The following is a 27,236-nucleotide window of genomic DNA, read 5'->3' on the forward strand; positions in this document are numbered from 1 at the left end:
CATTTACATGGAAGACAATGAGACATAACAATGGAAAGAAAGCCTACATAAGCAACTTGAATGGAATGCAGTTATAACTCAGAGCTTAACTGTAACCAAAGTTTTTTGTTACTCTTCATTTCATTTGACAATGCTCTAACTAAATAATAAATAAAGCTAACTAAAGGTATAAACAAACGTAACAAATGAACTAGTAAGTAATTGATGAAATACTTCATCATTTTGGTAAGAACACATGAAAATACTGATATCATCTAATCTCATGTCATGTGTGTTAAGTACAGAGCTGGAGTCAGGACATGGTTAGTCTAGACTGGAGGCAGGGGGAAACAGCCAGCCTGACTCTGTGCAGACTTCAAAATAACACCAACCAACACGTCTTAAGCTCACTAATTAACACATATCTCATTTTTTAAATCTGCACACAAACAGAAATGAAGGAAGATAAAATCAAATTGTGATTTTGGGGAAAGTTACATGATGGAACTAATTTCTTGCTGAACAGCAGCTGGGTGGAGTGCACAGCTTCCCAAAATCTGGTCATGCTGAGTTCGTCACGTTTGGCTCCATCATGCCTGTACGGAGACTAAAACCAAACCTGAATTCACTGACTGTATCTGGCAACCAACACTATAGCCAGAGCTACTGCACAGAAGTGCTGGGCAAATGGATCAACTGTTGTTAGTAAAGAAATAGTTCCAGCAAGTAACTTTTTACAAGACCAGATATTGGCATTTTTACATTCTGTTTGAGTATTAAGTAATAAGGGTATTAACTATGTTGAACTGTGAGCGTGAACTATGAATCATGTTTTATAATCTCTTAAAGTAGTGGACAAGAATTTCATGGTGATCTATTTTAACAGTAGATGCGTGGCATTTTTCAGCTGACAACCTTCACTGTCACCATCTGCACTACATCTATGAAACAAATTCTTCCATTCAATAACCGAAGATATGTCTGTATGAGCCTTCATACCTGAATGGGTGTGTGGTCAAATTGAAAGATTCCTGTGTCCATCCACATCCGTGCTGAAACAATCAGTGCTGTGCTGAGAGCCACACACTCTGAGTCCATCTCCTGCTCTGCACTTGTGGAATGTGAGCTGCGGATTAGGTCTTATCCCCCTCCTAATGTAGCCTTTCTAAAGCGGGGAATTCAAGCTTGCAATGTTTGGTTGTAGTCTTTGAGCAGACCTTGTCCCAGAGGATTAGCATTTGGGCACATGTTATCCATTCCCTCTCTCCTTAAATGCTTGTTGCCCCCTTCAGCATCGGTAGAACAACAGCAGCCACCGTCAGAGTGTGATTAGATTTCACGTCCTTCTGATCTGTCTCCAGTTCCCATGAAATGTATACACACACTGTCAAACGTTTATTCATACACCTGTCATATCAAAGTATTCACCATCAAAATATTAGTATCCTAAAACTATTTCCCTGTCATTTATATCTCTATCTCCCATTAACTACAAATCACATATTTTACATTCCTTCTGACCATTTTCTGAAGCATGCTGTTGCCTGGAGCTGCAGTACAAAAGCCTAATCTGGTTCCGGCCTGTCCATGAAAAGCAGTAGAGGGATCATATTCATTAAAGTGTGACTCTCAAGTGATCCTATGATTAATCATTTCTAAACTTAGAGAGGAACAGTCAATCAGGCATAAGGACAAATTAACCTCTGCACCTCTGATAAAATGTGGTATAACGTTCTATCAGAGTTGCATTTGGAGATAACAGCTGACAAGAAAGCAGCAGCTGCAAATAGGCTAAGATGACCCAATTCAGAATTATACATTTTGCCTCAGATTACATATTATCCATCATGACCAATGTAATATTGAACAGTAATTTCAAAATATGTCTCAGAGGGTACACGCCCTCTTCTGTTTCTCTTCTGCCACCATCAGGCTACTATTAATCAACTTTAGAGACCGTCTGAGCTCTCATAAATTTAAAAGCATTTTAAGTCAAAAGAAACATGATAAATGACTTTTTATGCTAAAGTGAAGCATTTTTACTTTCTCTATAACTTAAGTCCAAATTTTCACTTTTAGCAGTTTGATAAATACAGGCCCAATTTTCGAATAGAATGGGCAGGTTTGAAGAGACATACCCTCACACACACCCTGACCACAAGATGCAAACCACAGCTCTCTGCTAATACAACTGGATGCAAGTACACTTTATCTTGAGATGGTTAATTTGGGTTCTATATAGCTGGTAAGACAATAACATTTGTTTGATTTATTTTGATTTTGATCATTCTACATCTCTCAAAGAAAACCTGGACATGAATGTAATGTAAACCATTTTATACATTAACCTGTTTATTTACTGTTACACCAATAGTCCTACTTCAACTACAGGAATGAATACTTAATTAGTTCAATAAAAAAAGCATGCAAGCAAGCTATAAGCAGTACAAGCTGAATGACTGAGTAGATGAAGCATTAAATACTATTGACCATTAGCCAATCACTGCATGGTGGTAAAGTACACAAGATTAATTGAAGTGATTAAGAAAAAAAAACAACTCAGTTTTAAATAAATGAGACTACACATCTGTTCCTTTCCTAACTTACCCCAAATTTTTACAACTCAAGGCTGTCTCACAAAGGTCAAACAGGTCAGAAAAATGGTGAGAAGAAGATGAAAAATGTCTTCTAAGGTGGTAATGGATATAACGTGGCTAGAAAGTAAGCACTGAAAAGAAAACACACATACAAAATATTGACATAACTCAAACTCACAAATAAGCTTAAACAAAAAGTATTTTATATGTTGTATTTAAAGTTGTATTAATTAAAATATCAAATGAATTGTATGAAAATATGTTATAGATTGAATTGTAAAAATTTTATGAAATTGTATTTTATATAATTGACTGTCAATGATCTAACAGTCATCTTGACAGTCATTTCACTTGATGACTTTGGAATTTGATGTTAGTTACATAAATGATTAATGCACTGCTTTACTTTTTGGCAGCTTTTTCGTGATATAAAGTTGAATTTGTGTGGATTCTTGACAGCTAAGCATAGAATTTTGTGTCTTGTGAGTTTCATGTGGAGCAGACAGTGATGACACTATGGTCACACCCCTCTTAAATTCCAGCAGGGGGCAGTCACAGCTCACCAGCCAGTGCCACACACACACACACACACACACACACACACACACACATGCACGCATACACACACACACACGCTTGCACTCCAATGTTCCACATGTCAAAGATGTCTGTCATGTATGGTCGACAGTTAAATGAAAACATGCTCAGCCCGAGCTTCAGCTTGTTCAAACATATTGTTATTGAGCAGTTTGGTACATATAAAGAAAACAATGAATCAGTAATTGCTCAGTTTAATAGTTACAAAGCGTGTGTTACTCTGGTATCCACTTTGCAATTAGTATGTAAGAAAATGTAATTGTAATAACAAAAAAAAAAAAAAACTGAGGAGGTTCACAGTTCATTTAGATGAGCCAAGGATAGTCGTTTTGGTTTTAGATTAGAGGTAATTACTTTAAAGATAACAAGGGCAAAACTTATCCCAACAACTAAAAATGATGTGCATGTTCTTCCCAAGAAATATGAGCCCAGTTGGCCAGATGGAGGCGCTGTAATTAAAGCCCAAAATCTTCGAAAGGATATTACAAGGTGCTACATCCAACATGAAAGTTTTAAAATGTACTTATTAGTTTACACTAGTTTGCTACCACAGCTTTATATTATGAGGATATTGAAATGCATTTGCTTTTTAGATTACCATTTTGGAAGTAAGTTTAAGCTTAGTTTACCGATTGGTCAGCTGATCTGACGGGACAGTAAACAGGCAGGCTGTTGTTGTAATAAAGCAGATCAGGAAAACTGCCTGTGGAACAGGAATGAAAACACCAACAGCAGCTGATCAGATTTATTCATAAAATAAAAATTACTGAATCATGATTCAATCACAAAAAACACTCTTGTGGCTTGATTATTTTTCTACATGAGCCAAAAGGCTTCTCCTTTCTTTTATGTTTCAGCACATCTCAGCTCCTTCAGCTGTGTGTCTCCTATAAAATCATCCTGAGCCTGAAAAGAACGTCAGACTGTCACAAACTAAATAAGCAAAATTTTATTTAAACACATTCTGAAGGCTGCAGCTGTTTTTATTGCTCCTTTACATTGGTTCTGTTCTTTCAGTATTTATTGGGTTTAAATTGTCTATTTGTGCCTTATTCTGTGATAGACAGACGCTGCTATAGATCTATAATCAAATGATAAAACATTAAAGCAATTATCAGGTGTTTTCCGTACAGCTATCAATATGTAGAAAATATTAAGTAACAGTGTAAAGTGTTAATTAATTGTATGAATGAATTTTAAGTTTAAACTGTTACTTAATAAGTTCTACGGATTGAGAGCTGACTTCTACATATTTGACAGTTGAGGTGATGTGCATTGTACGTAGTTGTCGTCTCCTCAAAATGACGCTGGAGTGAGTGAGGACGTCCAATCTGATGAATTCTCTTCCTTGTATCTCTCTCTCATTCTAACTGAGAGGAGCTGAGACACGAGGAAGAGACGCAAGTGAGGGAAGCGAGGAGACACGTTAGCATAATGAAAAGCAACCTGTGACATCAGAGCTCACTCACTCTGTGTGTCTCTGTGCTGCTCAGGCTGCTGCTGACAGGATTTTCAGGATGAAATGATGGTCTGAAATTCACCAAAATATCAGTTGGATGAGCTGTGACTAAATTAGCTTATAAATAATGTTTTAATGATCCACTCGTGGAAAAAGGGAAAGATGGCATTAAATAGTAAATATTTCTCCCACTTATTTCAAAGATGAATGTTTGGATTGATAACAGAACATTTTTATCAACCAAGCTCAGCTGTTTCTGACACTGTGGTTCTTCTTTAAAAAGGACCTGATGTCTTAATTTGCTTTTGAGAGGAATTTTCACCAGCAGTATAAAGTTGTTTAACTAAATGACATATCTGAGCAATGATCACAAATTAGCTAAAAACACCTAACACCTGAAATTTAAATATGATGTTAGTTTTGTCCGATGAAAATGGTTTCAATTCTGTGACATTTGAAACGTATAAATAGATACTAACCGCTACAGATTCACCACTGTTCATCACCAACTCTACTACTAATGCCAGTCTGCAGCAAGTCAACAATGACAGTTTGAAGTTGAGGGTTGCCAGATCATCAAGTTGAGGGTCCCCATATCCCATTTTTTCACTCTGTAACATAATAACCTACGTTTTTACAGAAATCACAAAAACCTGGCAACTTCAGATAGATCTTACTGTTAACACTATGTGGAGTTAAAATGGCAAGATTGTTTGAGATTGATAAAAATATTGGTGGGGACAATTCAGCAATACCCCCATACCCCCACCTCAAAAAATGCTAGACTATAGGGTTACATTTTAAAACTAATAAAAAACTATGGCTTGAAGTTGCTTCAGTGAACTGGCATCTACCACATATGGGAAATTTATGCAATGATAGATTTCGTGTAGTTTTACTTTAAGATGATGGAGTCTGTGTTGCATTTTAAATTGAATTAAACAGTGTCTGGTTATGTCCTTCCTCCCATATATCACGAGGAATGGAGACACTAAGCCCATCGTCACTTTTTAATCTACAGCTCTCTGAAATTGTGCAAAAGTGGAAAGGTATGGTCCGTGTATATGTATATGTCTTCCACATTGTGTATACCAGCCTTGTTTTGTGTATTAAATGTCTCATCAATTGTAGGTGGAATGAAATTATAGTTATTGGCTATAGGAAGGGCTTAAGCTATTTATTAAAATATTTTTTATTTTTAAGATTGAAATGGGATTTAATTTGCTTCCAAATACAAAGTAAAGTCTTCAGTACGTGTGACGCCCTTCTTTTTCCATTATTAGCCAGTCAGGTGGTGGAAGAGTAGTGTCTAACCAAAATAAATATGTCTGAATGGATAAGACCCAGTAATAAAGCATAAAGTTTGGGAGGGACAGACCGCTGTTAGCTTTGATTTGTAAACATGTTTTCTTCCTATTTTATGGGTTTTGTAATTCCCTATAATTGGCATTATTATAGATTTAAATCATTTAGGAAAATGCTTTACAGAGGAATATTTTAAAATAAGTATATAATTTGGGGCCAGAAAATAATTTGAATTGCATTCATTTTACCAGTTAAAGATATTGGTAGTGTCTAAAGTGAAGTTTCAATTGAAGTCTGAAAAGTGACAGAAATATTTGTGTGTTGAATGAACAAAGACAGCTAGAGAGAGAAGTTCAAACCTTGCTTACTTTCTCACCTCTGCACACCTGGACAATCACTGCAAGAAGTGGTTGTGAATGTTGGATTGTCAGTTTAACCCCAACCATTAAATCCTGAAAATGTGACCATGTACACTTGGGTGGTCCAGTAGGGAATTTTCCTTCACAGGGAACCGGCTTCCATCCCTCCTGTTGTGTTAGTCAGAGTGGGAAGCCAGTGAGGGATCCCTCTGGTAATGACTAGTAAACCATTGTGTATCAGAGGAGACAATTGACAAAAATGGTAGGATATGGGGATCTGACCATTCCAATCAAAAACAATTCCATTCCATTCCATTCCATTCCATTCCATCACAACAAAAGAAACAGCACAAGCCTTGCATTACCTTTGTTTTAACTCTCAGATAAAGACAAATAAGATGAGTAAATAAGATATTAAGATATGCATACACATAGCTTATGATATATGTATCTTGGGCCCTAAAGACACCAAGGATATCTACCATTTATTAATGTTTAAAACTGACACAGCTTTGTTTTTTAATAAATTTTTGCGTCATTCATGCAATTTAATGGATAGCTGGCTTGTCCCTGTTCTGTACCTGTCTCAGGGAGCCAGAGGAGGAGCTGGAGACCAGGGTCCAGAGGGGCCACCAGGATCTAAAGTAAGAACATTGTCAATCAAGTCTCAAATACATCATGCAAATGTTCACAAGTTAAGTAAGTTCCTTTTTACTTCCCCCAAAAGGGTGACCGAGGACCGAGGGGTGCACCAGGACCTCCGGGAGATAACGGTGTTGGGTTCCCTGGTCCCAAAGTAAATTTAGATTTAGTTTGGTATTTGATAAAATAAGGGACATTTTCCTGCATATCTATTTGTTGGAGGCCAGTGTATGTCCTGTGTGTTCGTCAGTTTATCTGTGATCTGTAAACTATATTTTTCAGGGTGACAAGGGGAACCAAGGAAGACCAGGTCCGCCGGGGTCAATGGGTCTGGGTGAACCAGGGACGCCGGTGAGTTCACAAAATGTGAAACTACAGCTACTGACATATAATCATGGCATTTGAATCACATTACACATTTTGTCACTAGCCCAAAGTGATATTGAGTCATGGATATAGTTTCAGTTTGATCTGCTGAGATCTGCATCTCTGACAGTTTTGTCACCCATTCAGTACGATTGTGAATGAAAAAAATAATTTGAGATGTTAAAGGCATAAAAAAAAATTGAAAAACGAAACTGCTGTCATCAGAAACAGTGTTCAGATGACCCACAAACTGTGTAAATGGGATGTTGTTGGTTTTTTGAAAGACAAACGTACTGCATTTTTTAAATGCACTTCTGTTCTCCATTGTACTGGGGTGGCAATCTATGTGGCTTAATACCACAACAGGTAAGATAAAATATGTTTTTTAAAATAAATTTGGATGACTTGACACTTCAATCGATGTCACACAATAAAACTGCAGAATAGAGAAGTGCATTTGTGTGTGCACTAAACAATAGAGCGTTTGAACAATTCACCTTATTAAAGTCATATTAGTAAACTCTTAGTACAGTGATGACTAATGTAATATCTGTTAACTCAGTATTTCACATTGACTATTTCTGTGTTGATGTTAGGGACCAGCAGGGCCACCAGGGATGCAAGGATCTCCAGGGTTTCCAGGTGAGGGTCTCCCAGGGCCCAAGGTAAGTTCCAGGGCAAGATTGTTCACCATAATTAGCATATCTTTTTTTAAATGTACTAATAATAGAAGAAGAAAGACAAATACACCGGTGCAACTGCTGGTGACCTGTGACTCATTATTACTGGATTTTTAGTAAAGAGTGATAATATCATAAGGATTGTGGTTGTATGGTTTGTCTTTCTGTCCTCACTCCTAGTGCGTTTCTTCCAGGGCGACAGGGGGTATGAGGGTCCCAAGGGCAGCCGTGGACCTCCAGGAATCGGGTACAAAGGTGATAAGGTATGGTTAGGAGTTAAACGTGCCTGCGACATTCAGACAGTGAAAACCTGTGATGCTGTAAAGAATGACCTCTCTGGCCCCTCACCTGTCTGACCCTCAGGGAAACACAGGAGCCCCCGGGCTGCCAGGTTTGGTGGGCTTTCCAGGGGCAGGCATCCAAGGAGAAAAGGCAAGGCTGATGAAAATGTTAGGAATTTGCTTCTTCTAAATATCCTTTATTTTTGTAACCACATTTTAAATTCTGGTTTTCCTCTCTGGCTTTAGGGAGATCAAGGACCATCTGGGCCTCCTGGTCCCAGAGGACCTACTGGACTGGGTATAGTTGGACCAAAGGTTGGTAGCAGAGTGTCAGCAGAAAGTTGACTGTCTGGCTTTTCATAGGAATGAGTGACAATTTAAACAGGTATTAATTAATCTGTAACCTTTATCTGACATTCATAAGAAATATACGGACAACTTATAATACATCAAAACGCGATTATGTAACATTTAAAACAAGAAATAACATGCTTTCTCTCACATATTAAAAGTTGTATTAAGAAACAATAAAACACACTCTTGTTCACTTCAGTACTCTCAGATGTTTTGCTCTTGCAGCCTTACTAGATCTGGTATGACCAGTAGCTTGTGGTGGTTAGTGTTAGCTATGGTTAGCAAACTTAAGATATAATTGAGATTAGTCAGTTTGCTGTCTTTATGACTTTTCTATACTCAAGCTACTGTTACATGACATTTTAACATTGAAATAAATAAATCATTGTCATGTTGTGCTCACTATGGACTGGCATAAGAGACGCGTAGGAGAAAACCAGTTCTTGTTCTTTTGGTCTCCATGTGGTGTCTCTGTAGTAGTCATAGCACTGATGTGTAGTTGCATTTTTGAGGGGGCACACATCATATAGGCTCAAAATCCCCCTTTGCCATTATCCTGTAATTGTGGCAACAGTGGCTGCTGTTCAGCAAAAGTTACATAGACTTGCTTTAAAAATATTGAAATAATAATCTTGGCCTTCACAGGTACTGGGGATGGACCATAGAGGAGGCTCAGGCCCTCATTGATTCATTTAACACTCCCTACTACATATAATAAACACTAAAAAGTTTTCTCCATAGTGAGCAGTGAATTGAGATTTCAGATACTTATAATTTTGATAATTTTGTGCCATCAGTGACTGCTGTAATAGTAGTGGTAATTTATCCATCTAGCAAATGTGTATACACTCACCAGCCACTTCATTAGGAACACCTGTGCAGTCTAATGCAATCCAATACAACAGCTCTGCTATAAGTTCTACTTTTATGAAGCTTATATATTTTCAGTTTTTGTTGACATTGTCAGAGAGGGGATAATTCTACTTTATGTTTATTATTGAGGTGGTAGTGGGTGGTGGTGGTGTACTGGAGTGCCTTATATTGAATTGTGTTCCTTATATTGTCACCACTCCATTAACATACATGAGGGGGGCAGCTCGACCTGACACCAACTACGGACAATTGATAAACATTTTTTGCATTTTTCGGTCGTTAGTTAATGATTTGTGTTGCTTCCCAGGGTGACCAGGGTTTCCCCGGGGAGCCTGGACCCCAGGGAGAGAGGGGTGTAGGTGAGCCAGGGCCCAAGGTAACTCAACCAAACTCCTCTTGATTAAAGCATGTTCACCAGAATGGACAATGACTCCAAATGGGTCACAATAGACATCTTGAGCTTATATATCAATGGATTTCCAGGGTGAGCCAGGGCCTGATGGGGCTTCTGGGATACCTGGAATTCCCGGTGAGGATGGAGCTGTTGGGCCTAAGGTAAGTCAGTGCCTGGAAGTCAATTGTCACTTTTTGTGAAATTAAAATGTTCATTCTGGTTTAAGTGAAACTGAAATATTAAGCATGCACCCTGCTTAAACTGTGAAGTACTTTCTTGTTTTTAAATGGGTTATTATGACTTCACTGCACAATAACAGAAAGGAATATAAAATAATTCCTTTTGCATGATGTTCCACCTCAACATCTTGTTTCAACAGGAGGGACATCATATTAAGGAGGCAAAGCAGCAAATTCACAGTAAATGTAAAGAGTAACCACACACTCAGATGGAAAATCCTTCTTGAGTTGCCATCTAGATGTTGCTTTCTGCTCTGCACACGATCCAAATTTAGGCTAAGATTCCTCTAGCTCTATGATATATTATATAAATAAACCTTCATTTTCCTTGCTTTATCAGCTCACAGTTTATCTGTTTATGAATTATATTTAACCTGAAGTGAACTTTATTCAGGACACTGAAAATTGTCACAAACAAGCTTGATTCACTGGAAGATGTTGGTTTGTTTAATGCTGTTGACACACTTTCAGCTGTTGTTTAATCTAGGGAGAGATGGGGTTGCCAGGTCAACGAGGCCCAGGCGGAGCACCAGGGAAAGGCATCCCTGGAGAAAAGGTAATTTTTAATCACCCGTAGTGCTGCTGCTGCTACAGTTTTATATTCGCAGTCTCTTCGAGGATATCCCGATCATGCAATGTACAACAACACGAAGCCGATTAACACGAAGCAACATAAACAAATGTTGCTTTGTGTTAATCGGCTTTGTATGTGATTTCCCTGAACATGCAGGGTATAATAACAACATCCTGTGTGTAAATAGTTACTTAGTATTTGAAGTGGATTAGGGAGCTACAGTACCAGTCAAAAGTTTGGACACAACTTCCTATTTCCTTGTGTTCATATCTTTGACTGGTACTGTACATATTTACATACCTGTATTGACAGTGGTTTCATTGATTTAGTCTTCTACATGCAAAGTGGGCTAACTGAATTATTGTATTGAGTTGTATTTACCTTTCACAGCAGAGGTGTCAATTGACGTCATTTATTCAACATACTGTGCTTTCCTAGTCTTGCAGTACCAGAAGTGCTGAGATGTATCACATCATGTGTATATGTTTTTCCACAGGGAGATAGAGGCGACCGTGGGCCGAGGGGACTTTCAGGGTCTCCAGGCCCAGTTGGACCTGCTGGAGCTAAGGTCTGTTAAATACAGGTTACCCAGAAGTACTGTCAAGGTCATATGTCTGCTCGCTTTATGTGGGGAATATAGCACTGGAGGTGTTAAGCAAAGGTCAGGTTCAGATGGCTCTCACAGCAACACAGAGGATTAAGATCAGGTCATATTTTATTGTTGGATGGTTAATTTTCATAGATATTATATATTGTTTTATATAGTTTGAATAGAATTTGAGTTTGACATTGAAGGGTATAACACAACAGTTGAAAACATCTTTTCCATCCATCTTTTAAAGTCCACAGTTTTCTATGAAGAACATACAAGAAGAAAGAGGAAGAAACAAGGCAGATGAGAGCGGCGAGAGTCAACCAAAACAGGGCTGTAAAACCAAAACACTGAGCTAAAAGAGGCTAAAATGCTCTATAGACCTGAGGTGAAAAGCAGAATTGGTGATAATTCTCTGATGGTTTGTACCTACATTGACCCCTTTTTATCACAGCATATCTCTGCCAAAATCCGCAAGCACAAATGAAATCCACACACACGGATGCAGAGGAGACACCCATGCAACTCAAACAGCCGTGCATGTATATTATTTTTGCGAGCGCTTTCACAGCACTCATGTGCAGAACATCTCCGCTCATGCGAACAATATTGTAGCCTGCGAGGAGTTATTTTTATATTGTTTATTTTGGTAAAATGTCAGTGTAGGCAAATATATTGAATACACTGAGATAAAACATTAGATAAAATATTATCTCAACAAGCACAGGCTTACCTCATGGAACTTTTCATCTGTTTTTAGCATCCTAATTATATTGTATGACATTGTCACAACATATGAGTCACTCATAAACATGTTTGGTTCAATATGTTGTTCAAATGATACTGACTATGCCTTTATACCTGTTGTAATGACCTTTGCTCAACCATTGTGTCATCTCTCCCTGTGTGTGGCCTATGAACCTATTGACAGGTTTGACAGTCACACATACACAGACACAAAGGACCGATTTGAGTTTTAGACCTGTGTGTTAGTGTACGTGTGTGTGTGTGTGTGTCTGTGTGTCTGTGTGTGAGACAGAGTACACACACATACATAAACTTGCCTTTAAACTGGGTTCATAGGCCATAAACAGGGAGAGATAACACAATGGTTGAACAAAGAGTTATAGAGGTGTGGTCAGTATCCTTTGTAACACCACCACAAAATGATAAAGCTACAAACTGCTAGGAAAATGAGTTTATCGGCTGTTCTGTATAGTTGTGGTAATGTAGGCAATAGCTTATATTTTTTAAGAATGAAAACTTTCAGGGCCAAAGAATTACATCTTGAACATAAACCAAACAGTTTTACCAAAATAAACAATATAAAAACAACTATAGGATCTAAGTAAAGAGAAAAAGTCCCAATGTTTTATCAAATTAATGTCAAAGATGGAAGAAACAAAACACACAGCTCAGAAAAACACATTCAAGTAGATTACTTTTGCCAAAGAATTTGAACATGAACCAAACATGTTTATGATTAACTCATATGCTGTGACAATGTCATACAATATAATTAGGATGCTAAAAACAGATGAAAAGTTCCATGAGGTAAGCCTGTGCTTGCTGAGATAATATTTCTGTTTTATCTCAGTGTGTTCAATATCTGAATACACTGAAATTTTTACCAAAATAAACAATGTAAAAATAACTACAGGATATAAGTTAAAAAAATAAATTACCAGTGTTTTATCAAATTAATGTCAAAGATGGAAGAAACAAAAGACAGAGCTCAGACAAACACATTCAAGTACATCGCCCTGTGTAAGAGTTTGCATACATTAAAGTCAAGTCTGTTTTATTTATATAGCACCAAATCACAACAGAAGTTATCTCAGGGAAAAAGTCTTTTTGGGCCCAATAACATCACGTGATGTTGTAATTACATGGTTTGGCCACTATGGCAAATTGGCTTCAAAGCCTGGTGCTGTTCCTGTATCTAGTTCTCACTATACATCCATGGGTGATGCCATACATATCTGTCCAAGATGGTGGACTCACTCAACCAATTATATTTAGGGATACAATGGTGACTGGGTCCACCTACTTACTGCCAAAAAGAAAAACCACTCACAAGAGCAGGTGAAAGTTTAGCGAGCAGGCGAGTGATGATATTAGTTGTGGGCTCGGGGATAACAGTCATGTGCTCCTTTGGATTCTGTGCACACCCAAAGCAAAGATTTGGCAAAGATATGCCGTCATACCTTTTCACATTTTACATACCATTCCATTGTTAATACAAAAAATATTGATTAGTGCAGCTTTAAAGCTCCTTTTTTTTTTTTTTTTTTTTTTTTTTTTAGCTTTCTGGCCTATTTTAGCTCATTGTTATTGTTTTACCACCTGCAAACTCCATTTCCATTAACATAATTTCCAGCTGCATCCAAGAAGTTGTACATTTCCTGTATACAGTGTACAGTTGTTTTGCCACTTGGTGGCACCAGAACAAGCTGAAAACACATCTGACATATTATCACCTTCTTAAGTTGTTATGGCTAACAAACAGTCGTCTTTTTACACAGCCAGCAGAAACAGAACAACATTAGCATTTATTTGGAGTCGTCTTTCTGGCCAGTATTCAATCTCCTTTCGGCTCTGGTTTGGTCTCCACCAGCTCCTGAGAAAAATATCTGGTTCTCTAGCTGCTTCAGTGAAAACAGCTGCCTGCTGCTGCTGGAAACCAGGTTGATGAGAGCATTGAGACTGAACCAAAACAGTAAAGTAGCGGGTTAACAATGAGTTAACTCCATAGAGCTGAGAGGAATTGCTTACTACAAGCGACCCCTTTCACATACATTATAGTCATTTGATCCACTATTAGTATAAAAAAATCATACCACCATTAAGGAATTATTCCCAATTAAAAGAGTGTAAAATCTTAAAGCTAATAAAGAACTGAAGTTGTTTACATAATATGAGTGTTAGGTGCTGATACATGTATTGATGTTCATTCTAACAAACCAATGGTCTCTAGGCCTGTGATATCTTTAGCCTACTTGATGCTACTGAGCAAAAGCTGGCACACGTGGTCTAGGTTACTTCACTGAATAAGTTCTGCTGACATCATCATCGGGTGAGGTCATTCCAGGGGAGGTCAGGTGGGCATCTGTGGGAAGAGTCTTTCAACTGAACTGTGACAATATGATAGGAGATCTGACATTTAAGACATATGTATGTTTTATCAACATTAATAATATGGAAGACAACTTAATGGGTAATTCTGCTCTTTAAGGGCATAAAGCAGGGTGTGGAATTCATAGTGTTTCAGAGGCTTTCACTCACTAACTTTTTTTAAGAAATCAAAATGTATGAAACTCATTTGGACGCTGAAGCTTCATATTAGCTTCAGATAAACTTTTAAATACATTTTTGCACAGAAGGAGGACTGTGGATTTTGTCCCCCATCACTTACATTGTAAGTGCATTATGAAGGGATCTTCTAATGGTCAGTATGAACAGAAGGAATGATTATTACATGGAAAACATATTTCAGTGTTCATTTGGGCTCCTGACTGTTTAAGACAGACTTGAAAAATTGTGAGTCCTTTAATGTCTGACATTTTACTGACCCCTTGTTCAGGGAGAGCCTGGCAGCCCAGGAATGGTGGGCCTACCTGGAAGTGCTGGCCGTGGCTTACCAGGACCAAAGGTGATGACATCCAATAAAGCAGTTTACAACATTCACACACACACATACATTTGTATGCAATCTGTCCGGTTTGACTTGTTTGGAAGACAAACTGAAATGATGTATTAAAATGATTACTCATTGATTACTTATCAATTATTTTGTTCTAATTAAATAGTGTCAGTCAGATATGACTGACAGTGAGTCTGTTGTCTCCAAACAATAGGGAGATCCTGGGCCTGCAGGACCAGCTGGACCTGTTGGTGAACCTGGAGTTGGAATCATTGGACCAAAGGTAACATAAACAGATAAGATGCCAGCATGTCACACCTGCTTCAAGTATTAGGTGCATTGTGTTGTACAAGCTGATGTCATATATTTTCTCCATGTCTGTGACTTGTTAATTGTAACATTTGACATACTGTATGTTGACATGCTGTACACTGTGTATGTTACAATTAAAATACCTGAAAATAACTTTTCCTAATAGTTTATTGTAGTTACAACCTTACAGCCTTGTCTTATTGTGTTTGTCCTTGTCAGTGTTCTGACTGTTCTGCTGATCCCCCTTCAGGGTAACAAAGGAAATACTGGACCTGTTGGGCCACCAGGGATAAAGGGAGATGGCTTCCCAGGACCACAGGTGAGAGGGAACTGTCACAGAAAGACAGAAAAAAGAAAGAAAGAAAATAATAAACATATTTTGCTTGATGTTTAGGGGCTACCTGGCTTACCAGGAGTGCAAGGAGAGATGGGGCCTGAAGGGAAAGGTCAACCTGGACCTAAGGTAATACACAAATCTTACATCATGAATTCATGAAGTGAGGGAAAGGGCCTAGTTACCTGATATAACAGGTCATTTTTGCATAGTTACTTTAGGGGCGTGTCTGATGGAAGATGAGTGAATGAGCAGGAAACTCCTACTGCTGCTTAAATCATCAGTTTAAACAATAAGCAGATGTGCTGAAAACAGATCAGATCATCGAACAAAGAGGTCAGAATATAAGACTGTGTTTAGTCAACTACAAAACCAATACAGTAAGAAATATTCAGCACAGGAGCTTAAAAGGTTCTGTTGCCATGTGGCTGATGGCAGGCTGAGGTTGAAAGCCTGAGCTGAGACTTCATTGGATAAATTCTTCAATATGAATCAATTCATTTTTGGATTCAGCAACAGTGCACTGTTTGGTTCCTGATTGCTGATTAATCTGCTTCTGTAGTTTGTAATTAGGTATATAAATGTTGACTGTAATTTATGGAGAACAAGACATTACAAATTTGGAGAAAATGAGAGTATAACCAAGTTACAGTAGAATGTCTAAATGTGTATGTGATCCTCCATATGTTTCTCAGGAACAAGGGTACCCCTGCAAAGTTGTCTCTTGAAAATATATGTTTATAAATCAGCTTCCAGACCAACAAAGCAAAAGTCAAGTATCAGCTGTCTTGTTTTATTCATTTTTCAATTCTTTTGGAGTCTTAGTTATGTGAGTGAAATATTGTCACCAACAAGAAGCATAGTTCAGTCAGAATTTGAATATAAAAAACTAAAAATAGTCAACACAGATCTTTTGGGCTTAATACACTTCCCCAAACACAGCTGAGCACAGATTAACATGTCATTTCAGAGGGAGTTTTGATGAAGCAAATAATGTTAACAACTCAATAAACTGCATGCATTGCTGCACAGTGGCACTGGTAAGTTAGCCATCAGTGCTCTTGAATTGTTCAAACAACACAGAGTAAGCTACTTGGAGATAAAACCATAAATTGTTGTTTTGTTTACCTGCAGTATATGTGGCAGTGTCAGGCACATTTATAGCAGGCTATGTGAACTGACTACACATTGAGGCAAATTGGAAATGGAACAGTTGAAAAAATGGATGGGCTGCATAAGGTGTACATTAAGTAATTTATTAAGCAATTCTAGCTCAATTTTACTCTGTCTGTTTTGTGTATCAGGGTGACAGAGGATTACCAGGGGTCCCGGGGCCATCAGGTCCTCCTGGAATCGGACTTTATGGACCAAAGGTCAGTGTGTGTTTGTATGAAGAAACCTGAACAATCTCACTTGACTTATCAAAATGAAATTAGCCTTAGAACTTGACAAGTGATGTAATCTATTGTATTTCCAGGGCTCTGCAGGGCAGCCCGGTCCACCAGGCATGCCTGGGCCTCCAGGAGAGGGCATCCAGGGGCCAAAGGTAATAATTTAGAGTAAAGAATTTTTATTACAAGTGACAAAGATGCTCATTTTCCCCTCTTGAGCCATTATTAGCCCGCACAGTCAAATCAGTCAACTTCTGGTGTACCATGGACAGGATCAGTCTATATGCTGGTGATACCCCACTCCGTCTTACCAATCCATTGATCTTTATTCCCAGGGAGAGCCCGGGTTTCAGGGGCCAATAGGCCCCCGAGGGGCATCAGGGGACGGCCTTCCAGGGGAGAAGGTACAAACAATACACCTCCTGCATGTGCCAATGACCTGTCACATATTACCTCTGATTACCAGTACTCCATATTCATTGTGATAAAGATTGCCTTCACACACACACACACAGGGTGATAGAGGGATTCCCGGAGACCGGGGAAAGAGAGGTGACAAGGGAGACTATGGAGAGCCTGGATCTACTGGACCAATGGTAACACTCTTGGAAATACTTAAAATGCTATTATTATTATTATTGTTGTTGTTGTTGTTGTTATTATCATTATCATCCTTAAGGATGGTCACAGTTCTCTGCCTTCTCTTCCTTCATGTAAAATGGAAATAGTGGTGTAATCTATAACAAAGATTCTAGTAGCATTTTGGGTGTGAAAAATGTATTAAATACAGCCACTTAGTCATTTCAGGCAGATACAATCATTAATTTAACATCATTAGGAATGACTGGTCTAGCATTTATGACCAATTAGGTTCTGCTCTTGAAGACTATGTGTAGAATTTGAACATTTCTGACTTTGATGATTCTTAGTGGTAGTGTTAAAAAGACAATAATGATAAAACTTGAATATGATATTGAAGACATCAATACCAGTTTCCAATGTTCAAGTCAACATTCTTGTGGTAATGATGACTGAGAATCCCATATTATTCTGAAATTCCACTTTACCTGGATTGACTAAAAGTACTGAAGTGTCTTAAAAGCAAATGCACACTGATGCCAAGAGTTAGCTCCGCCCAAAATCTATCTATTTATAGCATTTACTAATGTTAACTTGCAAATTGGCTGTAAAAAGTTTGTAGTTCTTCACAGAGTAAGGTGGCTGCTAGTTCATGTAATTACAATAGATTCCAATATGGACAATTTTCTCAAAACATCAAAACGCTGCTGCAGCATAACCTTCTGAGAAGCTGTGTGGCATGAAATGGGTACCTTGAATCTGATTTTGATGTGGTGGTTTACCAGTGGTTGTCAAGCTTTTTAGTGTCGAGAAACCCCATATTGATACACATCAGGTCAAGGACATGTATTTGATAAGATGAAGTCTCAGGGATCCTCATGTGATAAGATTTAGTTAATCCATGTTTATAGTGTAGATTGGCAGATTAACAGTGAAGAGTTTGAAACCTATGAATAAAATAGTGATTCTCATACATTCTCTCACTGGGCTTACTTGTAGTTAATGAAATAATTGTGAAATTGAAATATTCAGCATTTTTCTGGGGACTTTCTGGACTCTCCTCAAGGACCCCTTGGGGATCCCCAGACCACAGGTTGAGAACTGCTGCTTTACACAGTGGATATATGAAGCTCTGAAAAGCCTATTTTTGCTTTGATTTGCTATTTTATCCCTGAAGGTGTCCTTTAGCTCTGCTAGCTCATAGAAACTAACAGCCTAATATTTTGTTGCTGATCAGTTTTTCTGATTGGCAAATTACACAAAAATTGATCAAACAGTTTGTAATGAATGATACCAATTGGTGCCTAATCAGTCAGACCATCCCATACACAACCATGTACTTGTCCAAAGGAGATTAGCCTAAAACTAAACTAATCTGAATTTCATTTTACAGGGGAGACCTGGAGAAAAGGGGGAACCAGGACTGACAGTGAGTAAAGTGACAGACACAGCTGTATATCTTAACATTAAAATGTAAGACATAATGTATTTGTCTTCTTTCTTCCATGTGCAGAGAGAAGAGGTCATCAGGATAATAAGAGAAATCTGTGGTAAAGTACAAGTTTTAGTACATTTTACAGCAGTTTACTCTTCAGTCATTAGTATTATTTTTTGTGTTGCTTAGTTGGGAGCTAATGTTTCTGATAAATGAAAATTAAATAGATGAAATATTTAAAAAAAATATTATGATATAATGTAGTCCCACAAAAAAAGTCAAGACCACAACACAGAGTTGAGTCAAGACCAGCGTTGCCAGATTGAGCGGTTGGGTTAGCAACACTGGTTAAGACAATTGTTAATGTATTGTATCCACCCCTGTAGCTATTTTTTACAACTGTAATTCATCTTTACATTTGTTGCACAGGCTGTGGTCTGAAGTGCAGAGAGAGCCCTCTGGAGCTGGTGTTTGTGATAGACAGCTCTGAGAGTGTGGGACCAGAAAACTTTGAAGTGGTGAAGGACTTTGTGAACGCTATTATCGACCGGGTGTCAGTGAGCCGGGAAGCCAGCCGGATTGGTGTGGTGCTCTACAGCCATGTGGACATGGTGGTGGTCAGCCTGATGCAGCAGTCCAGCCAGGACGACATCAAGGCCGCTGTCAGGAAGATGCCCTACCTGGGCGAAGGCACCTTCACAGGCAGCGCCATCCACCGAGCCAACCAGCTGTTCCAGGCCTCACGGCCCGGTGTCAGGAAGGTGGCTGTGGTGTTAACGGATGGACAGGCTGACCCCCGTGACGTCATGCAGTTTGAAGAAACGGCCAATGAGGCCCACGCAGAGGGGATTGAGATGTTTGTTATTGGAGTTGTGAACAAGACCGATCCTCTGTATGCAGAGTTCCAGGCTGAGATGAATGTTATCGCTTCTGATCCTGATGAAGAGCACGTCTACCTCATAGAAGACTTCAGGACACTTTCCAGTAAGCAAACAATGTTGTCTCAGCCTCTCAGAAGGACCACAATGTTGACTTTTGGCATGATGAGATATTTACTGAAGGAGCATTTTAGGAAATACACTTCACTTCCTTTTCAAGAGTTAGATAAGAAGATCAATACTGCACTTGTTTTAATTTCTTTCTTTTAGACAGCTAGACAGATATAGAAACATTTTATGTGTCACAGTTACATAAAATTAGAAAAATACAGATAGGAACATACATACGCATACTGTGCAAGTGCAGACATACAGTACAAGCATATACATGTACCCGTTTGCAACCAATAACAAATAGTGTTACTTTTCTGAACAAGTTTTGCACTTTGACAACAGATGTTATTATAAAATATCACTTTCTCCCCCATTACCAGCCCATTACCCTCCCATCCTCCCTTTCACCTTATCTAACAATGCCCCCCTCCCCTCTTTGCAAAATCTCCCCCCAGTGATCATTTCAGTCAACATGGTAATTAATTAATTACCACTGGGCAAATTTTGTCAACTACAACTTACTACTATATGCTCATTCTGTAATGAGAAGTGCTCAGAAATGTGCAGTACATGCATATGATGTAGAAGAGTCCTAATATCAATAACCTATGATTCCAGGTGGCTGCGTTGTTATCACTGATCCTGAGCAATTGTATTCCATTTTCTCCACTGGAATTCATTGGAACTGACTTAAATCCATTGAGAAGTAATGCTTTATATATTGCAACTTACTAAACTATTGCACCTTACTCTTTCATTAATGGCATCATCTGATGTTTGTGTTTTTGAATCCATTGTTTTACCAGAGATGGTGAAACAATACGTATGTACCGATCTATTCAGATTCTTATGACCTTACGAGAAGTAGTGTTTTTTTCTTCTTCATCACCTCTAAAGCTCACAAATTAACACCTTGTTTGTTTAATCCATACAGAAATGTAAAACTAATTTGTAGTTTATGGGAAGTTACATGGTGTAACTATTTTTGGTGAAGGACAATCGTCAAAGGGATTTTCTGGAGTCTTGTTGTCACAGTGAGGTTGCTAGCTTTGATACCATCATTCCTGTACACAGATATGTACTAAAACCTTTGCTCACCAACCAAAATCTGCAACCCAAAGTAGAGCCAGTGATGCTGTACAGAAGTGCTGGGCAGATAGATACACTGTTGTAACTCCCCATGAAACCAATTAAACAAATGAGACACAATGTGTTAATTGGTGAGCTTTAGGTGGTGGAGGTGTTAGTGTTGGTGCATTTTTTACTTTTGACAGAGCCAGATTAGCTGTTTCCCCTCTGCTTTTAGTATATTTGCAAATCGTCTCATGGCTCTTGCTTCATGCCCAGACACGTGATATCGATCTTCGCAGCTTACTCTCGGAACTAAATATACATCGCAGTCGCAGTTCTGTCCACTTTAGGTCATCCTATTTACTCCACACACACCCTTTTAAAACATAAACACATTTCTCGCTCTTAATTCCTACACTCACTTGCCTAATGTTTCTAGAGGGCACAGTCCAGTTTCTCAAACAGCACAGAATCAATATACAATTATAACTGAGGGCTGGCGCGCCCATCATTCTTTGGCTCCAGTGTGTCTGTGTGTCTCTCAGGTCCAGCATGCTACTGCATAAAAAGGACAGAGAATAATCAGACAACAGGTAATACCTGTGCCAATTAGACTAACGCTGGCACTGCTCCCATGAGCCACTCCTACCCATCCCCCCCCCCGCAGCTGAGTCCAAACCACACCCCATCACCACACATGTATTTCCTAAAATGTTGAACTATTTCACACGTGGTTGATAGCAATTTTCACATCTAACTTCTGAAAATGTTGAACTGTTCCTTTAAAGAACTGATCACTGTCACACTGGTTATTTATAGCGAGATCTTAAAGGAACAATCCAACATTTTAAAAAATAAATTTTAGTATTACAGTACTATAAACTTTTAACTCTAAGATGAAAAATTCTCAGTCAGTGTTAGGCACATGTCCATTTGTCTGCAATGTGTTCAGTGAACTAGCTTTGTCAAAAGTAACAAAAGCTTCTAACAGCCTCAAGATCTTAAATACATGTTGTAGCTTAGCCTGTAACAGACGTATCAACAGTGCTATGGCATGTGGCCCAACAAGTCACAAATGTGTCACTGGCAGTCTTTAAAAATGAGTCAATACAATACTATTGTGAGATTACATTCACTATTTATCAAATGTATTTACTTTTCTAATTGTATTACATCTTTGTTTTGGCACAGCTCTGGAAAGCAAGATACTCGGTCAGATTTGTGAGCAGGATGACACAATGGTGTTTCTACCAAACTCTGTCTTTCCACCTGTGGAAATCCAGCCAGAGACTCCAGAAGACAGCCGCATCCAAGAGTTACCAGAGGAGGAAAACATACCAGTAATGCCGCTTTCAGCACTATTTCTGGGAGCAGTTCTTACTGTGTGCTCAGACAGAATGCAATTTTTTTCCTTGTGTCATTCCTTGACTGCTGGATCTTTTGTGTTTATTCTCCCACAACAGCCAATATTCAAAATGTGCATTAGCTATAAGCTAGCTAGCAACAGTCCATGTGTTTCTGTTCAGTAGCCTCTGACTGAACTCTGACCTCACCAGAAACATCTCATTTCCTCTCATGTCTGTAGGTTTATGAAGCAGATTCATAAAGCTCAGAGATTCTTTTGCTCAAGTTGAAACATTTCCAACTTGTGTGGACATTTCTTTGTGTTAATTCATGCTGCTCTGGTAGAATCTGCCTCTAATTGCATCTTTCCATTGACTTTCAATCATGCTTCCTCAAAAATTTGCCTTTTTTGTCTGAAAACACCTTAAAGGATAAGGCTGGCAATTTTCCAATTTTTTCTCATTGTCAACAAATCTCACTTGCAGAACCAAACCAACAACAAACTCATCCTACTAACACATATTGTGTGCATCCAAAGCCTGATATATCTTATTCCTGATGTATTACATTAAACATTAGACATGTTCCTTCGTTATGAAGAGTTTGGTCACTTTAGTTTGTTTAGTTGAGTCCATAACTGCAATCACGTTTTTAGTCTGCGCTCTGTGTAAGGCAGATGTCACTGCACATGTGTGGGTATGTAATTCTGTTTACAGAGCTTCTCTAGCATGTTGTGCTACATAACACAACCTCTTGACTTTACACTAAAGTCATTTACAATGGTCACTGTTGTACTGCAAGTATTACATTAGCTGTAAGCTAGCTAGCAATGGATGCACTGACTGTATCTGTGTTTGTGTTCAGCTCAGCCTCGAAGTAAAGTAAATGGTTAAAATGTAATGTATTCAGATGGAATAATTATTGAAAATGGTGCATTTTGTCTTTTTAAAACATTAACAATTGAAATTAATTCATTGAAATTAGAGGACTTTGTTTCTCCACTGACTGCCTTTTAAAAGACTGCATTAGACTGCATTAAAAAGTGTTATGTTAACTGCTCTTTAGTGTGCCTGAACTATAGGAGTATATCTGATCTGAGCTGCTCCTCTGCTTCCTAGCTTGAACTTCCAGTGGAGGCAGAAACAGCGCTGACTCCACAGCCCCCCGAGTCACGACGGGTGAACGAGAACCTGGTTGACAGGAAACTCTTGGTGGAGCCCTGGAATGAACTTCCAGACATCATGTTTGCCTCTCCTGGTAGACGGACGCAGGGACCCGGGGTGACCTCTGTGGTGGGTCCCCAGACTCCAACTGACTGGCTATATGAGGCAGAGAGCACAGAGTCTCCAGCCAGCCCTCCTCCTCCACTGCTGACAGACTCACCTGTTTCAGGTAAACAAGTAGAACTGCAACAAATGAAATCCACTGATAAGTTCCAGAGCCACACACATACGTATCAGTTACATCACAAGGTGCTTTAGCACTTGGATTTTGCTGAATACTTCTTCACAGTACAACAGCCACAAAGATGACAGGAATTTTCTCAGGTTGTGCAAAGCGTTTTTTTATCACATCCTGTGTTTGCTCTAGTTAGAAATCTTGCCGCTTCCCTTTGTTAAATATTTCCCAGCACAATTCCTATTAATGATTCTCAGATGCTTGAAATACAGGCCCTGGTCAGAAAGGCACCTAATGATAGTTAGACCTAATCCAAAATGTGGCTTATCAAAGTACAATACTTTAGTAGCAATGATTTACATTGTGAAGAAAAAAAACAGTTTTGATACCCCGGTGAAAAGACATGTTAAAACCAGGTTATTTTTCAGATGTCTCCTGTTTGAACTTGAATAAGTGACCTGCAACATGTTCAAACAGCCATTAAAATGAAGGCAATGTTTATGAGCAGTTCACTCACCCATTTTGCACCCATTTTGACCTTTCAGATGAGGGCTGTGGTCTGCCTCTGGACCCAGGTCCCTGTCGGCAGTATGTCGTTAAGTGGTATTACGACCCTGAGGCCAACGCCTGTGCCCAGTTCTGGTACGGAGGCTGCCAGGGAAATGCAAACAACTTTGAGACTGAAGCCAGTTGCAAGAATTCTTGCGTCTACACGTAACAGACTGTGTTTGGAAAAAAGGGCGTGTGCAAAGCTAACATGCTCCATCAGCGTCACAGAGGAACAGAGTGGACTGATGACGCAGGCTTTACTATTTGACCAGAGCTCCAGCTAGCAGCTGTTGCTGTGGTCACACTCTCTGGACTGCTCTACTGTGGGTGAAGGCGACGATGGAGAGCTCCTCATTGTCTCACAGGCTACATTCACACTGCAGGTGCACAATTCTGAACTACTGCACACACGAATCAGCTGTCATTTGGGATAACTAGTAATATCTGTACCAGAAATAAGTTGAGTTACTCTGTTCACACAGCAAAGGCTTTGCTTTACATATTGAATGGATATTTTCTTCTGAAAGATCTATTCCATATTTTTTAACTACATAAATTTATTCACAAAAATAACTGAAGTGACATTAAAGATTACCAGTGCAAGGGTTGGTTCACCCAAATAACAAAAAATATCATTTTACCTATAGTGGTGCCCAGTCAGGCAGATCGTTTTCAGTCCAGCTTTTGTAATATCTGCCTCTGAGATATCTGCCTCCAACCTGATACTGGTTTGTGGTGCTCACAGCATTGAAAAATTACTTTCAAAAAATCAGCTTTCTTGAAACAGTGTCCCTGTTACTCTGATAAACACCTCACTGTCAGAGGTTTACATTGGAACTACTCTCTACCCAAGAAACAGTGTTGAATGTGTGAAATGTATGAAAGCTTTTGTCTGTGTTTTATCAGAATTTCCATCATAACCGGGACACTGTTTCTTTAAAGAGATTTTACTAGTGTTATTTTAAAATGTAATTCTTCAGTGCAAATGAAATTCCACCCACTTTTATTGTATTTGGGTGGAGACAGAAATCTCAGAGACAGATAAAGAGTACGGTCTTGACCTGCTCTATGTGAAAAGTGCCTTGAGATGACTTCTGTTGTGATATGGCGCTATATAAATAAAGATTGATTGATTGAGATTGATTGATATCTCAAAACCTGGTTAAACCAAAACTATCTGTATAGCTAGATACCACTAAAGGTAGGAAATATTCTTAGTAAGTGAAACAGCATGGAAAAGTACTAATTTAAGCTCCACTTGGACAGCATTAATACTCCAGGGGTAATAATATATTTGCTCCTCATCTCTGTAACATAACTCAGGACTGAGAAAAGACAAACATGTTCCCTGTGAAGACCGTCTGACCTTGTCACCACTGGGCTTACCAAATTGAAATGTAATTTCATTTAATTATAGGCATATAAGTATTAGGGCCACTGTTGGGCAAAATAAATCTCGGGTTTTGAGAAAAAAAGTCAAAATATTGTGAAAAAAAAAGTTTAAATTTTTATTAATTTTAAGGATTCATAATATTACAATAAAAATGTCATAATTTTGAAACAATATGCCAAAATATTACAAGAATAAAGTTGTAATTCTACAAATAAAGTCATAGTTTTCAGTGAACAAAAGAAATTCCAGAATCAAGTTATAACATTTTGAGAACGTAACTGTAATTTAAACAAAAAGCTGTGCTATTTAGTAAATAAAGCTGTAATGTTACAGAAACAATTGGAAGTTATAGTTTTCCAAGAAAAATAATTAATATTTTGTGAATAAATTAATAATTTTACAAGATAGACATCATAATATTTTGAGGAAAAGTCATAATTTATATTTTCAGTGTTGTAAAATATGATAAGAAGGTGATTCTCTGTAAACCCTCCACATCTTTAAATTTGATATGTAAACTGACAGACTGCTCTCACAGTTGACTTCTTCTTCTTCTTCTTCTTTCGGCTGTTCCCGTTAGGGGTCGCCACAGCAGATCATCTATCTCTATCTCTTCCTGTCCTCTGTGTCTTCCTCTGTCACACCAACAACCTGCATGTCTCCCTCACTATATCCATAAACCTCCTATTTGTCCTTCCTCTTTTCCTCTCACCTGGCAGCTCCATCTTCATCAGGGTCTTTCTCCTAATATAACCAGCTGACTGGTTACTACAACATTATTCTAAAATTATGAAAATTGTCTCGTATAACCTTATTCTATAAATATTACATCTTCATTCTCCTAATGTCAGAATCTCTTAATGTTACTAACAGTGGCCCTCATACTCTCATTGTAAACAAATCCAAAGCTGTGTCAGTCAGGAAGAGACTAGACAGAACAATCAGCTATACAGTATCTTACGTCACTACACTTCTCATAATCACCTGTTTTCCTCCATTGTTTATTTTCCTGATAGATGCCAACACCATCATTCAGTCCTATCAGATTAGCAAAACCTGTTCTACTTCTTCCACTGTCCCACAAACTGCAAAATGTTCCCCGAGCTGATAAAACTCAGTAACAAGTGCACATGTGTAAAATACAAGGTGGTGTGTGAAACGTCAAAATGAGAGAGCAGCCTTTTCTTCTCACATTTACATTGTATTAGGAGATGGTTTAAAGCGGATTAAATCTCTGAAAGTGCAGCTCACTCTGAGTGTTTATTTAGTTTGTCACTCTCTGAGCAGGATTACATAACACATTACAACAAGAGCAGCAAGCAAACAGAGGAAGGCCAACTAAAAAAGAAACTAAAGAATGCATCAATGGACATAGAGGTTTCACATCTCAGTGGATGCACGCTACATCACTATCAGCAAATTCCATCTATTCCATATGACAGTGCATGCATGCCTGTCAAACAAAACATGACTGTCAGTTTTAGAATTGACATTCATTATCTGA

The 27,236-nt window shown here is 38.5% G+C and overlaps 1 protein-coding gene across 1 annotated transcript in view; it reads left to right on the forward strand.

The window, feature by feature from the left end:
- col28a1a (collagen, type XXVIII, alpha 1a) overlaps positions 1-25,377 on the forward strand; it is a 33,799-nt gene extending 8,422 nt beyond the window's left edge. Inside the window, exons 11-35 of the mRNA XM_044335458.1 lie at positions 6,887-6,940; positions 7,024-7,092; positions 7,221-7,289; positions 7,901-7,969; positions 8,179-8,247; positions 8,348-8,416; positions 8,512-8,580; positions 9,800-9,868; positions 9,976-10,047; positions 10,613-10,681; positions 11,196-11,267; positions 14,875-14,943; positions 15,149-15,217; positions 15,497-15,565; positions 15,641-15,709; positions 16,885-16,953; positions 17,058-17,126; positions 17,307-17,375; positions 17,487-17,567; positions 18,944-18,979; positions 19,064-19,100; positions 19,415-19,969; positions 22,240-22,388; positions 23,511-23,784; positions 24,336-25,377. Coding sequence (XP_044191393.1) covers positions 6,887-6,940; positions 7,024-7,092; positions 7,221-7,289; positions 7,901-7,969; positions 8,179-8,247; positions 8,348-8,416; positions 8,512-8,580; positions 9,800-9,868; positions 9,976-10,047; positions 10,613-10,681; positions 11,196-11,267; positions 14,875-14,943; positions 15,149-15,217; positions 15,497-15,565; positions 15,641-15,709; positions 16,885-16,953; positions 17,058-17,126; positions 17,307-17,375; positions 17,487-17,567; positions 18,944-18,979; positions 19,064-19,100; positions 19,415-19,969; positions 22,240-22,388; positions 23,511-23,784; positions 24,336-24,508 — 2,538 coding nt within the window. The 3' untranslated portion in view covers positions 24,509-25,377. The remainder of the gene's footprint in view (positions 1-6,886; positions 6,941-7,023; positions 7,093-7,220; positions 7,290-7,900; positions 7,970-8,178; positions 8,248-8,347; positions 8,417-8,511; positions 8,581-9,799; positions 9,869-9,975; positions 10,048-10,612; positions 10,682-11,195; positions 11,268-14,874; positions 14,944-15,148; positions 15,218-15,496; positions 15,566-15,640; positions 15,710-16,884; positions 16,954-17,057; positions 17,127-17,306; positions 17,376-17,486; positions 17,568-18,943; positions 18,980-19,063; positions 19,101-19,414; positions 19,970-22,239; positions 22,389-23,510; positions 23,785-24,335) is intronic.
- Positions 25,378-27,236: the final 1,859 nt, after the last annotated feature.

Source organism: Thunnus albacares, chromosome 19, assembly GCF_914725855.1.
Source record: "Thunnus albacares chromosome 19, fThuAlb1.1, whole genome shotgun sequence".
Classification (NCBI taxonomy): Eukaryota; Metazoa; Chordata; class Actinopteri; order Scombriformes; family Scombridae; genus Thunnus; species Thunnus albacares.